The sequence below is a fragment of the Leuciscus leuciscus genome (genome assembly GCF_965113295.1).
Source record: "Leuciscus leuciscus genome assembly, chromosome: 1".
Lineage (NCBI taxonomy): Eukaryota > Metazoa > Chordata > Actinopteri > Cypriniformes > Leuciscidae > Leuciscus > Leuciscus leuciscus.
In genome coordinates, this window is record NC_138725.1 from 60,753,267 (window position 1) to 60,767,276 (window position 14,010).

Here is a 14,010-nt window from a genome sequence, read left to right on the forward strand (position 1 = left end):
AAAGTTCAGGGGTCAAAAGTTTACGTAGTGCGTGACTCGGTCGTTGGCTGTCGACTCGCTGCGCTTGACCAATCGCTGGATGTCAATGGCAAAGTGGGAGAAGGAGAAAGAGGGGGAGTGAGGGGTTTCAGACTGTCTCTTTTGAAAAGATTAGAAAAATGATAGAAAGAGCAGAACTGAGGAGAGCGACTTTGCAACAAAGCACGTTCCCGCGAAAGGGTGTGTTGGGGAGAAAAAAAAAAGACAATCGAATCTTGAGGTTTAGGGCATCAACGAAAAGGCATGATGTTGCGAATCTTTTAATAATTTATCTCATTCAATTATGCATTTTATTGCATTTATTGCGTTCCATGGATTTTATGACGAGGCGGCTTAGTTATTAGACAAGTAAGGCCAGTCAAAGGCAAATAGGCCTTTAACCAAGCCTTTGATTTCTTTGTGAACTTTAGAAACGTGGCTCCTGAAAAAATGAGTAAAATGACAATCAGCTCGACAGTTACCTGTTAAAAAAAGTGTTGCTTTTATTTTTTTCTCTTTGTTTTCTGCCAAAAAATACTAGTATTTAATTTTTTTATTTGTAACTTTATAATTTCTCAATAAATTCAGAGCTTTATGTGAATTGTGTAAACCTTTTTTTTTTTTTTTGTCTAACGTTATAACTACAAATAAAGCTTGCTTACAGGGTTTATGACTAGCATCATAATAATCTTAATGTGATTACAGCAGAATAATAAATAGCCTATACATTTATATCTCTCATTTTTTTAAAAAAAGAAAAAAAAGAAAATTAACTAGCTTAGCCTACTGCTTCAGCTTGGGATTTCGAGTGCGCTGGATGCGTGTTAAACGGTAGCCTACGCAAATAAAATATTTTCTTCAAATTATTGTGAAAGAAATAAGTTAGTTAAGCGACGCCATTCTCATTATTTGTATAGGGCCTATTTTAGTTTGTTGATCACATTAATTGCGTTTGAAACGGAAGACCACCTGCGGTATTTTGTTTACATGTTTAAAATGTAGACACGTTGCTGTGCCTATACACACAACTCGAATAAACTAAGGAAATTTGCTTAAGAAGCACATTTCCCTTTCTTGGGGAACTCAGATTTAGTGTGATCATGTCATATCCAAACAATCACCATGAAAAATATATTTAGGCCTAAAACATTAACGAAATGAATAATATTCACGATAACAATAGTAATAAAACTATTTAAAACTTTAAATCTTTATTTAGATATTGGGATTAGATCTAGTTTGGTTTTCATTTTTATGTGATAAATAAAATATTGTTTTTAAAGGCGTGTTTGGAGTAGCTATGTTAAGTTAGAAACTGGGCAACTGATAATTTGGTCATGAATATTAATTTATTGGCACGCACATTAAGACTAATGGTGGTGAGTCAGGATGATGTGATGCTGAACGGCTTGATATTCTGAGAAATAACCTACGTAAGTGGTGAATAATTATATTAGAAAACTCGCCCCATTTGGAGTTCAGATGGAGTTCACCGAATTAATTTCCATTCCATCCTAACATGTGCCGTTGCTGGGCAGTGTTGTACCCTGCATTATATATTTTTTGTGTTCACGTGGCGTTTCTAGAAAGAAAAATATAGCCTTTGGATCGTTTTTTTTTTTTTTTTTTATCTGTTCGCAAAAAATAAATGTAATCAACAGTTAACATTTTTATTTTGCGTGTCAAAATTGTATATATATATGCAATATAACTATATATTATTATAATTTGTATCTATAATTGTATAGCCTATATTATATATAAACATTTTAATATCTTAAATAAAATTATTTTAGGCTATATAATTAAAATGATAGAATTAGTGTTTTCGTCAGGATGGTATTTGTCGTTACCCTTCGAATAGATTAGGCAACCCTAACACACACAAATAGTAAAAAAATAAAAATAATAATAAATAAATAAAAACCTTAACGAACTTTTAATATTTTGTAAATTGTAAATTCGTTTTATAGTTTGGACTTTTAGATTCACGTTGAACATCTCTTTTAGTTTTGTGAATACAACTAGGAAAATAAAGAATCGCTCTATGGTTGAACTGATTTGTGGGTTATAAAGCCTTTTTGAATGACCCCCCTTTCTCGAGCCATTTTTCTTCAAAGTAATGACCTGGGCACAATTCAATATGAGCGAACACACTATGCATGCATTACTATAGAACTTTAGAGTGGGAGAGACCCAGAGAAGGGGTGAACCGGAGGTCAGCGCGTCTAACAAATATTAAAATGTACTGGGACTCGTGACACGCCTCGCTGTTTAACAAAGACTGCCAAAGTGCGAGATTAATATGAAAACTTGAGAGTCCACAACAAAATGCCTTATATCGCCCAATGGTATTGTAGAGCTCACAGCGGCTTGAGGCTAACGTGCATTTTATTTTTTAGTTGTTTTAGGACAGAGATGGCTGCGTTGTGTGGGGAAAGCCCCTTCGTGTTGCCAGCAAGATAAAACCTCAACACGGAAAATAGTTACGGCACGATGACTCCTGTTGTCGAAATTGGTGGCTCGGTGTTTTTTTCTTATTTTTGCTTTTCTGAGCTCATGAGTCGGTTGAGGATCTTCTTGGATGTTCTAATTTCTGCCTGTCTGTTATCGTCGCGTGATGTTAAAGATGAGCTCGAGGGGACCCACGGAAATGAGAGGGAGTTGAGCACACAAAGGTATCACGGCGAGGTCACGGGCTAAACCTGTGGCTTTGGAGAAAGGAGTGAGGGGGGGTTTAGACGGAGGGACTCGCATAGGAACGGTTGAAACGGAAAGAAAGGGTTTGGAGCGGCGACAATCCCCTGCAAAGAGCGCGTACCGCAAAGGAGAGGAGATACGGGCGAGATGCTACAGAAATGCGAGGTGCGACGCTCAGAGTAAAAAAAGTAAGTAAAGAAAAAGGCGCTTCATTTGCATATCGCCGTGCTCTCTTCTGCAGGTGTTTGCTTGGGCGGACGCGGACCACGTGCTCGCGCACACTGTGGCGAGAGTACGGGTTCCCCCTCCTATCATAACGGAGTTATGACTTTGAATTCGAGCCCCACGGAGTTGCACTGTTGAGTGTGTGGGTTTTATATGGTGAATATTTACCTTGGCTATAGTCTCTGAGCCGCGGCTTTGAATGCCTGTCGGTGTACACATTAACCCCATAATGAGGCAGATGGCTCGAGGTCCCTATGGCTTTTAGAAGGAGATGGCTCACGGGGGTGAAGGCGAGGTCGGGGACTTCAGGGGGTGAAAGGGTTAGAGTGGACACCAAGGCTGAACTTTCTCCTTTGCTGTTACAATTGATTTTCATCGCTAAAATGTGAAATAAGGTGTATATAGTTTACATGCGAAATAAAGTCATTTAAGTCATTTAAGCGTACAATTATTTTCATAGCTTCTACTGGACATGGATGCTAATGTGCTTCAATGCAAGAAGTTCGGCACGATTAATACCAAGCAGCAATCAAAATGAACTGAGAGAGAAGAAAAGAGTCAGGCAAGTTGAAAAAAGAGCTGAAAATGGCAGAGGCCCATTTGAAAAATTGCCAGAGCTTTGACTGCCAAACGCTAGGGGTGCTACAGATTTCTTTGATATGATACAAGTTTTTATACACATTCTATAACTGCTCAGTGAATGAAAAATGATTTTCCTTCGTTCTAGAATATTTCGATACTATTCGATGTTATTTTGATACAATTATTGAAACATTAATTTCATGCATACTCTGGAATCAAGTTAATAATCATTTACTATGTTTTGCCTTTGTCACTTAAACCGCAGCAGAACAAAGACTCAAAACCATACACCCTCTAAGATTTGTAGATTAAGATTTCGTATAAATATAGACATTTGCTGAATTATAATTGTAGCTATCATTAAACAAACTAAAAGGACAAATAAAATGTTAAATATATATTTAAATGAGAATTTTGGTAATTACGAAAATGATTACGATTAATTGTGTTCCGGTTGTAGTTAATTTTATATATTTTGGTATGTGAAGCAATGACAATTTCGGCGGCCACAATAATAATTTTTCGCTGTTTATACTCTTGTAGATCTTTCTTTTCGCTAAGCTATGAAATGTGGCAAACGAAATGTTTTATTGACGAGACTGCGATACTGCTTGCTGCTCTAATAAATAAGGTAATGTCGATGATTTTAAATAAAAAATATAATATTTACATTTTAATCCGTTTTCGTTTTGATTTAATTTTTTCACTTTCACACTATCCTCTGTTCTAATGGTAGAGTTAAATAAGGTCATCTTACCTTTTCTGCACAGCTAAAAAAAAACATCCTGAAATTATCGGTGCATCCCCAAAACAAAAGGAAACTCAGAATGAATTAGAAGTTCTTTATTTCAGAGCGTTTTTCATGAAATGATGGGCCGAGTGTTTGGGGAGAGAAACGCTTGTTTAAGGAGTCATAAAATGTTTGGTGTCAGGGGGTTAAAGAACTATTGGTATTGTCCTGTGCATATTTTATTGTTTTATACCCTCTCACCTCTCTATTTATTCGCCGTTTGACTAGTGTTTGCCGGTAGCAAACAGAGTTGACCTGCCATAAAACCCACATGTTTTATTCCAGTGGCTGCTCCAGCTTTCTTTGACCTTTATTGAGATCTGTCGCGGTCGCATTTAATTTCTGGCCTGTACGCGCATTGACTCTAATGACCTTTTTTTCCCCAAGACTATCGTGAATAGATATTATATTGTTGTATTAGTCCCAGACGTTTTATTAAGTTTTATACATTTTTAACATTCATTTAATTATATTTTTTCTTTCAGATTTTTAAACGTTTTTGACAGAAAATGTGCACATTAGACGACAAAGTTGTGCGCTTCGACTGTTCAGTATATATTGAAGAGACAAAGACTATGAGTTCGACGGTAGGAAATGGTGTTTCTGGGCCACAGATGGGGGAAAAAAGTCCATTTTACTATTTTAAGCTGTGTGTTTAGCTGCTATCTAGGGGAGAATTGTACCAAAAAAAAAAAAAAAACTCCAGTGTTTACCACAAACCATTAGCAAAGTTTATAAAGGAAGCACCGATCCATTAAGTGGCGAGACAGATTGCTGATATCCTTGGAGGCAGACTGTTCCAGGTGCAACAACTTGACACTGGGAAGGCGCTGTCAAGGTGAGCAGGCTCTCTCAATACCTGCCAAGAAGATACCTGTCATCTATATATACCCTGTAGATCCGGATTTGTGTAAACAGACGCACAGTCACAAATTCGTATCTAGGGGAGTATGTAGTTGATGTATAGGCTACATTCAACTTCAACGGGCAAAGAAGATGACATTTTTAACTTTTGTTTTATCATTGTTATTAATATTACGACTGTTTGGTACTGGATATATTGTAGCAGGAACGAAAGTTTTTTTTTCTTAGCTACTACATTTTTCTGTAAATTGTGGTGTAGATTGGAAGGGCATTTATGATGTCACATATTTAGTGAGACTTTTAAAGAAATCGAAAAGAGCAACAAAAAAAACAAAAAACTAAAAAAAAGGTATGTAGAGATTTACACTGATTTATAACCATCTGAATGCCGTGTTTTTACATCACTATGAGTAAACAACGATTTACACTGATTTATAACCATCTGAATGCCGTGTTTTTACATCACTATGAGTAAACAACGAGAAATATTTGCTGCTGGTATTAATAGTGAATCGAACACATATAAATTACTATTCATTGTGTGTAGATTAGGCATACAGGATAAACGCGCTGTTTGGAGTGGAATGACTGCAGACTACGTTTAAATGCAGAAGGTCTCCTTTGTGATTTAGGAGGCTTTGTAACCTGAATTAGTTGATGAATTTTCTATCGATCTTAAACAAGCCCAGATTCATCTCTGACACGCTGCTAACGCCACGACCATTCTCTCACCGTTATTAGCGAGTGCATTTAAAACCTTGGCCATGGCGATTTCCTTGCGTCACTTTCCCCTGGTACCGCGTTTCATGAACACTAGCCAAAATTTAGCAGTATTTCAGTGCGCCAAATCTGAACAGTTCTTTATAGAGATGCAGTCATGTTCTCCATGTGCAGATGAACTGAGGGGGACTGGGGGCGTGACTTTCTGTGGGACTGCTAGGATCGAGCGTGCCTTTTCGCTGTGTCTGCTTTCGCTTGTTATTGTTTTGATTCACTCACTATCTCATCAAGCGCACGGCAACGTATGAGAAAGTATGGAATTTTGGACTATTCCGATATGTTGATGAGCGCGATCCAAACTGACTAATCCCATTTCCTTATCCGGGAATCGCGAAGATCCACGCCATTGGCTGACGATGTCACATGGACCCTTAACTTTGTTCACTTGACAGAAAGTAGGAGGGTTCTACGAAACAGGAAAACGAGTAAAGGGATACATATAAATTTTAGTATATTTTGTGTGCAATTCAAAGAAATTAATGGCCATGAGTTCCTATTTGATCAACTCCAACTATGTGGACCCTAAGTTTCCACCCTGCGAGGAATATTCCCAGAGCGACTACCTACCCAGTCACTCTCCGGACTACTACAGCGCCCAGAGGCAAGACCCCTCGTTCCAGCATGAGCCGATCTACCACCAGCGGTCGGGCTGCGCCGACCCAGCCTTCACATCGTGCCAGGGTCCGGGGCAGCCTGCCGCGGTCATCTCTCCACGAGGTCACGTTCTACCCACAACCGCACTCTCAACCCCTCTCTCTGAACCAAGCCATCACTGCGACTCGGTAACTCCAAGCCCTCCGCCTGCCTGCGGTCAGACTCCTACTAGCCAAAACACTTCAACGGTCACCTCAAGGAAAGATCCCGTGGTATACCCCTGGATGAAAAAAGTCCACGTAAACATCGGTAAGTGCAGCTAAACTTCTCTTACTAGTGCGTTTCCGTACGCAGACAGCTCAGCCACTTTAGAAAGCCTAATGTCCGGCGTTAAATCTATTGCTCCCCTTATGAAGTTGCCCTTGGTCGAGATTTACGATCGTCTGTTTGCAGGGCAATATAATTACACCCTCCATAAATTTTTATTGCACTCCTTCTTTAAGCTCTTTCGGCGTCTATGCAACTTTCTCGTTCTAATTTCTTCCCGAGAAGAGGTTTATGAGTTCTCATGTAATCCATAAGTTAGGTTTTATGTTTTAGTAATTTGATTTTAAGTGACTGGACGGATTAATGTGTACTTTACACTGCCACTTCACAATTGTTAGTATAAAAATACTTATAAGAGCTCAAATATTCACAGTTATGAGGACGATAATAAAACATTAGTGGTAATACAAACAGTCGAACTCTTTTATGAACTATTATTCCGCGATAATTATTGCATGTACCCATAGAGCTGCCATGGTGTGCGCTGAAAAGGGGGCAAACGCAAAATCACGGATTAACACTAGTCGCCCATATAGCCAACTATAGATTATGCTGTTCCCTTGTAGTGTTAGTGCTGAATATGTTTTTCTATTAAGGATTTCTTATGCAAAAATGCTATATCCCTATTGTTGTATTTTGTGCTGCTTTATTGACTTAAGTTGATCCATGAATTCTGGAATTGAATGTCCCTTATTCAGTTGCTTATTCTAAATACCATACAGTGACCACTTTTTTGTTCTTGTTTACCATTTTGCACAATAGGATATTTTAACAGTCACATAGTACACTTGCAAATACGAGCGGATTTTCTTCAAGTTATAAAATATATACTACACTATATTATTGTAGTGTGTGTGTGTTCGTGTGATTTTGGAGTGTACATATCTATGTACATGTGAGTGTGTATGGGGCTGTGTGCGCGCGAGTGTTATACTTTTTTGTAACGTGTCGCTCTCTGTATCCCAACAGTGAGCCCGAACTATTCAGGGGGTGAACCAAAGCGCTCACGCACAGCGTACACGCGGCAGCAAGTCCTGGAATTGGAGAAAGAGTTCCATTACAACCGCTATCTGACCCGCAGACGGAGGGTGGAGATTGCCCATACATTGTGCCTATCCGAACGACAGATTAAGATTTGGTTTCAGAACCGGCGCATGAAGTGGAAGAAGGACCATAAGCTTCCCAACACCAAAATACGCAGCAACTCTGCCAACACTAATCCAAGCGGCGGCCCGACATTGGGCAGCAATCAGAACCGAGCTAGCGGACCTCCGTCAAGTCTATAGCCCTCCACTGTTGCCCAAAACACGTACAATTATAAAATCTAATTTTATGGAGTGTAGAACGTGGATTTTACCCGCGTTGTGTCTCCTGACTCTCCCCTGCACTCTAATTACAGGGATAAAATACGAGGAAGATGTGGGGGGGAAGGAGCAAAGAACATGTTCATCTTTTAAACACTAAAAATGGGTGAAGAGACTGAAGACTCGAACACAAATGCTACTATAGATGGGTTGCCTTCCCAGTCTGGTTCCCATTTTTTATCCCGCACGCCTTTCCTGCTCACTCGCCCCTTCCATAAGCACAGAAGGCGGCAGATAGTTTTCAGATTGGGTGAAGATGGATCCGTGTTTCATCTTTAATCACGCCAAACTCGGCCCCATTTGTCATGTTTACTCTGTGGTACAAAGGATGAACCGTAGGCCTGCCCATTACCTCGACGTCTAGCGTTGTGCTTAATAAATGAGTCGCTCTGTTTTGTCAAGAAGCCCTTTCTAACTCCCTTTATTCCCCTGGCTTAAAAATAACTAGCCGAGTGTTTTTCAACTGATATGAAGTTTTGTATTTTGTAGCAATTAGGTTATTTTGCATTTGCTATTTGCATTTCGAATGCAATGCCAATGGGACTGAGGGTTATTGTGCGTGTGGTCCATTTGTCGCTCATTACAAATACAGGGACTTGTTTCATCGCCTGTTTAGCGCTTTTCAGTTTAAGAACAGCAAATTACTAATTAGTTGTTAGTAGTTTTAAATATAATATAAAGGTTCAATGAAGCTGGATGGATAGATATGTATAACCAAAACCGGTACAACGCAAAGCATTTTAATGAGAGCACTGCTAAGTACTATTTAAATTACCTCAATTGTATTTTTTTATTTTTTTTGTCTAGTTTTATGAAGTGATCAGATTAAGTTCTTTTGACTTAATGGCAAATATCTGCGATAGCTAATCTCAGCATTTGTTTGTAAGTTTAAATGAAATTTAAGTTAAGTGTGGCCAGGGTTGTATAAATAAAAGGTGCGTATATTGCATGAGAAAATACACTATATTTTCGTTTATTCTTTTTTATGTCATTATACCACCCTCTTTTTGTTTTATGGTAGACATGCGCACATACCACACTCTTTCTTTCTTTCTTTCTTTCTTTCTTTCTTTCTTTCTTTCTTTCTTTCTTTCTTTCTTTCTTTCTTTCTTTCTTTCTTTCTTTCTTTCTTTCCTCTTATAATTTTACATTTCATTATATATTTTTTTACATTCCAAAGGTCAGTTTTCTCACTGATGAATTGTAAATTTCCCCTCTTACATGTTTGTATTTTGTCTTCTTTCTGCTTGTACCTTTCACTGTTTACCTTTGTTACATGTAAATAGCTCTAGAAATTTAATAAATGGCGGAAAAGTATAATCTTTCTTCATGTGTCATGTCTTCTTGTGTATTTTAAAGCCAGATATGCTTATTTTCAATGCATATTTCTTATATAGGTGGATACCATCGTCCATTGTGTTTTGCTAAAAACACAATTTAATTGTATTTGGCTTGCCATTGTGCATTTTCGTTAGCCTTGTAGCGCTCGCCTGTCTTGAAGATCTCTGCATATCTCTCTGGTGATTTATATCGCTGCATTGCGAGTAATCCTGGTACATTACGCCTTGTAATCTTATTCTAAATCACAAAACCCTTCCTTTCTGTCTCGCCTCTCCTTAATTTAACGGTGCACAAACCCTCTGCTCAACGACGCCGTGAATGCGCCTAAAAATATGGATCCATGTTAGAAAAAAAGCAGAAGTTAAATAGTTTCTCGGCTCGTGGGCTTTTAATGCTTTAATGAGTGTAATTCTTGCACAACAGTTTCGCGACTGTTTGCCAGCGCAAGCTGTGTGTTTTTTATATTACAAAGGAGCGGGTCGGTGCCATAGCTCAAACCCTGACAACCAAATAGATAATCAAGAAGACAAATGGCTTCTTTTGGAAGGCGCAGCCCTTGTATTAATTTTCATTTTCTTTTCTCAGAGCAGGTATTGAAAATATAGAGCCGGAGAAAATAACATTCCGTTTGCTGGCGTTGAACTTTACACAAAAGTATGGCCTTAAATTGGTCTGCTAGCATTCCGTGGCACCGTGAAGATTTTCTATTACTTGCTTGTTGATATCAGAGAGGCCTTTTCGCCACACAGCCCGCTAAAGCCATTTGTCTGTTTTCTCCCTTTTATTTATAAAATGCTGTCTGGACATAACGTCAAACACTTCAAAAAGTAAAAATGTGAGGCAGTAAAACCATATCAGGTCCCCTCTAATTGTTAAACGTGCACACTTTTCTGCAATTTATTGAGAGCTAATAGAGTGGCATACATATTTAGCACAGCCAAATAAACCTGATATAGCTAGCCTATCTACATCCAACCATTTTGTGATTTAGACCCAAATCTTATTTCCAAAGTGAGATGTATTTTTAAAAGTGTCTCTCTTCAAATGGAGGCATTTGCGTGTGGCATCTGTATAGACCTTGGAATTCTATTGTTGTCACACATATTTTATTTATTTTTTTAGAGAAAAAAAAAAAAAGAAAAAGAAAAAACCTTTCTGCCACAGTGGTTTGAATAGGAGTGAACAGATTTCTTTTGAGGGCCTCAAAAGTTCACCGCTATTATTTGCAGACAGAAGCCTAAAGAAAAATGTGAGAATTATACAGAAAAATCATTAATCACAGCTTCTCTTTAAACAAGTCTTCTCTCCTATTGTCATTCGGCAGCACAACTGCTCGGACCTTCTGCTAGGAGGGGAGTGAAATCTTGAAGGGCACTTGAAGACACCCCCCCCTCCCTTCTCTACCATCTTCTATTCACCAAGTAATGCCACAAGAAAACTTTTTTGGCGAGGGATGTCCCATGAAGAATCTCTTGAAAATGTTAGCGCGAGTGAGAATCTTCGCAGGACGAGAGATGGCAGCGTTCAAGGTACAGTAGGCCTACTTTTGTTTTATTTGAGTTTTATTGCTTTATGGCCTTCTCACAGTTGGGTAGCAGAAGCGCATTTGTCGTGTTGTGCCACGGATGGATTTTATGGCTGCTTTGACAGTAAGGGTAGCATTTGGGAACCGGCTGTCGTGTGTTTGCGATAACTTAGGTGTCTGCCATCACAACTAGCATGTTTTCCTTTTCGCTTTTGAGCAACACATCTGTAGAAATGTTAGATGGGATATTTGTGGGTGTTGGTCCTGAAGTGGTATCGAGTGAAAAAAAAAATCGAATGTGCACGTCAGCGTCTGTTTGACCGTTCATGTGCGCGTGAACGCGCATGTGTCTCTCATCAACACTGTGAATATGCATGAGTTGCATTGTGCCATACATGTGAGCAATATCTGGATATGCAATATGTAAGACATCCCCCATCTGCGAATAGGACATTTTGCCCTAATGGCTACTGTTAATGGTACTTTATTTCTTTTGCATATCATATTGTTTGTGTGCGCATGTGTATGTGTTTCCCCACCTTAAAACGACTTTTTATTTCATCACAGAGCTTGGGTGGCCACAGGTGCAAAGTGCCTGGTCTCGAAAATAAATTATTTGATGCTCTGTTGGTTAGACAGGAATGAAAAGCACAATAGAATGTCTCGAGAGCAACTATTTGCCTAAAACAAACGACTTGTAGCAAATTGCTTCAATTGCATGTTGTGTGCTTAGATGAGCACGAGTGCTCTGATACTGGCTCACCGCCATTTAACCCCTGCAAATCAATCTCTTGTGCGTATTGGAGAAAAGGCCAGTGGTTCTGGTTTACGGCTTTCGCCTCCCTCTGCGGACCTGTGTGGCATGAAGCGTGGCAAAAAAGACAAAAATATAGAAACTGATATTGAGGGATGTTGAGGGATGACAGAAAAAAAATCGATTCTTGCAGCAGGCAGGCAGAATGGCAGCAATGGGTTCAACTAGAGGACACGTTTTTCTGACCGATTAGGTCTGTTGCGAAGGCTCAGACTGACCCTTCTGAAACCCTTGACCCGGCGCGGACAGGACAGCGCTACGTGTTACATGGTCAACAAAGCCCTAGGGCGAGTTTGTCATAACAGCGCGGCCGGGGCACTGTAACCCGAGGGCACCGTGCTATCTCTTCCCTCAGACAGTCTAGTAAACTATCGGGGGCCCTTAAAACAACAGCAGTCGTGGCCTTGCAAAGACCCATCCTTAAACATCTCTCCCGTCTCACAAACTGCTTGAGAAAGGCCCGAATAGTCACCATGCGTGTCAAGACCTGCAGAATACACACGGCGAGATTACTTTACGATTTCCTTTATATATATTTCAGTAGCTGTAACACTGTGAGGGAGGCCAAGAGGGCCTTCCGCCTCAGAAATATGATGGCTATTTTGTGTGACAACGCCTCGCATTGTATCATGTAAGCCCCCTCCTTCTTGCTCTCCTTGTTCTCGTCTCCACTCCCTTCTTCAAGGTTTGTTGGAAAGCTCGCGGCTTGGCCTTGTAACGCTGATGTGATGGTGTGGTGCCTGTTTTAGCTCACGCCGCTAATTGCGAAACAAATAGCCCTCGCGCACTGCTGAATTATTATTGTGAAAAGCCGCGGAGCGGAGGTCAGCACCGCATAGTCACAGAGATATATGGCCCGCGCGCGCCAGCTCTGTGGGCCTGGGCTGAGAGCCTGTGTGTGAGTGTGCGCGCGCGTTTGTGTGTGTGTGTGTGTTTTAAAGAGACACATATTAAGTAAGGCAAATCACCATTGTTAACACTGCCAGCTAAACGTAACCCCTCCCTTTTCTACCGCATTACTAATCTACTATTTCATCAATATTACTGTAATATTACCCAGCTCTATCTACACATGGTCTACTACAACTATTCAGCAAATATGTTTAATCTCTTGTTTTGAAAAATGCAGATTGCGCGTGCATTTATTTCTTTAACTCTCCGTATCTCTCCAACCGGGCTTCTCTTCACTCGAAATTAATATTTAACTAACTGAATGGTTGCTGCGATTCAGATTCCATTATTTCATGAGATAGCGAAGAGTAATGAGTTAGCTCACTAAAGAGGAATATTCAGGTGCTTTATTTGTTACTCTTGGCTTCTGAAAACGTGACTTCTCATGTAATGTGCAACTAACACTATCGCACATGCTGCAGCGATTCCTTCCACACAGTTATAACAATTAAGTTGGCTGATAGCATGTCAAAACATAGGCTATATATAAAATATTGTTAATGAAAATAATTATAATAATAACGCTACATTTAATACGCTATGTGGGTTAATCTAAATTAATTAATTGTCTTGTCCAGGTTGCAGAAAAAAAAAAGAAAAAAAACCTGACACATGGAAAATGCACATGGTGACCTCAACAAGCGACTGTCCTGCGAGTCTCCCTATCAAAGAATATAATTTTTTTTAAAGGCACTACGCGTTCTACCGCTTTTGACAGATTTACAGTCCCCAATAAAAGAGGGTATGCTCAGTGCCGTAAATCAATCTCCGCCGCTCTGTATAAACCTAGCCTTTAGCCAAACGCTCTGTTTACTTAAGCGACTGAAAAAATCTGGAATATTCATTGACTGATTTATTTGTATAATCTGAGCTCTCTCTCCCCCTTTCTATAATAATAATAGGATAATAATAATAATAATAATAATAATAATATTAATATTATTTGTATTATTATTTTTTTATCTTGCTGATACACGTTTAGTAAATATTACATCTAATAAGATGAATGTATTACCTGCAGTTGTTAAAAGCTATACAGGTTTTAATTATAATGTATTTATATTATAATTTGAATGTAATTGCAATTCCATTTTAAACATTTAATTTATTTAATTGTTTTGTTTCTTTTTTTTTA

General features: G+C 39.1%; 2 protein-coding genes across 3 annotated transcripts in view; both read left to right on the plus strand.

Moving 5' to 3' along the window:
- hoxb3a (homeobox B3a) overlaps window positions 1-14,010 on the plus strand; it is a 51,227-nt gene that overhangs the window by 16,750 nt on the left and 20,467 nt on the right. Inside the window, exons 1-2 of one of the 2 annotated variants that reach the window (XM_082165465.1) lie at window positions 1,719-2,906; window positions 10,910-11,114. The gene's annotated coding sequence lies outside the window, so the exon portion shown is untranslated. Of the gene's footprint in view, window positions 1-1,718; window positions 2,907-10,909; window positions 11,115-14,010 lie in introns of those variants that run through there. The other variant, XM_082165466.1, reaches the window with a different exon arrangement.
- On the plus strand, window positions 5,605-9,569 carry hoxb4a (homeobox B4a). The gene is made up of 2 exons (XM_082165702.1): window positions 5,605-6,862; window positions 7,850-9,569. The coding sequence occupies exons 1-2, from the start codon at window positions 6,439-6,441 to the stop codon at window positions 8,164-8,166; spliced, it is 741 nt and encodes a 246-aa protein (XP_082021828.1). The 5' UTR covers window positions 5,605-6,438; the 3' UTR covers window positions 8,167-9,569.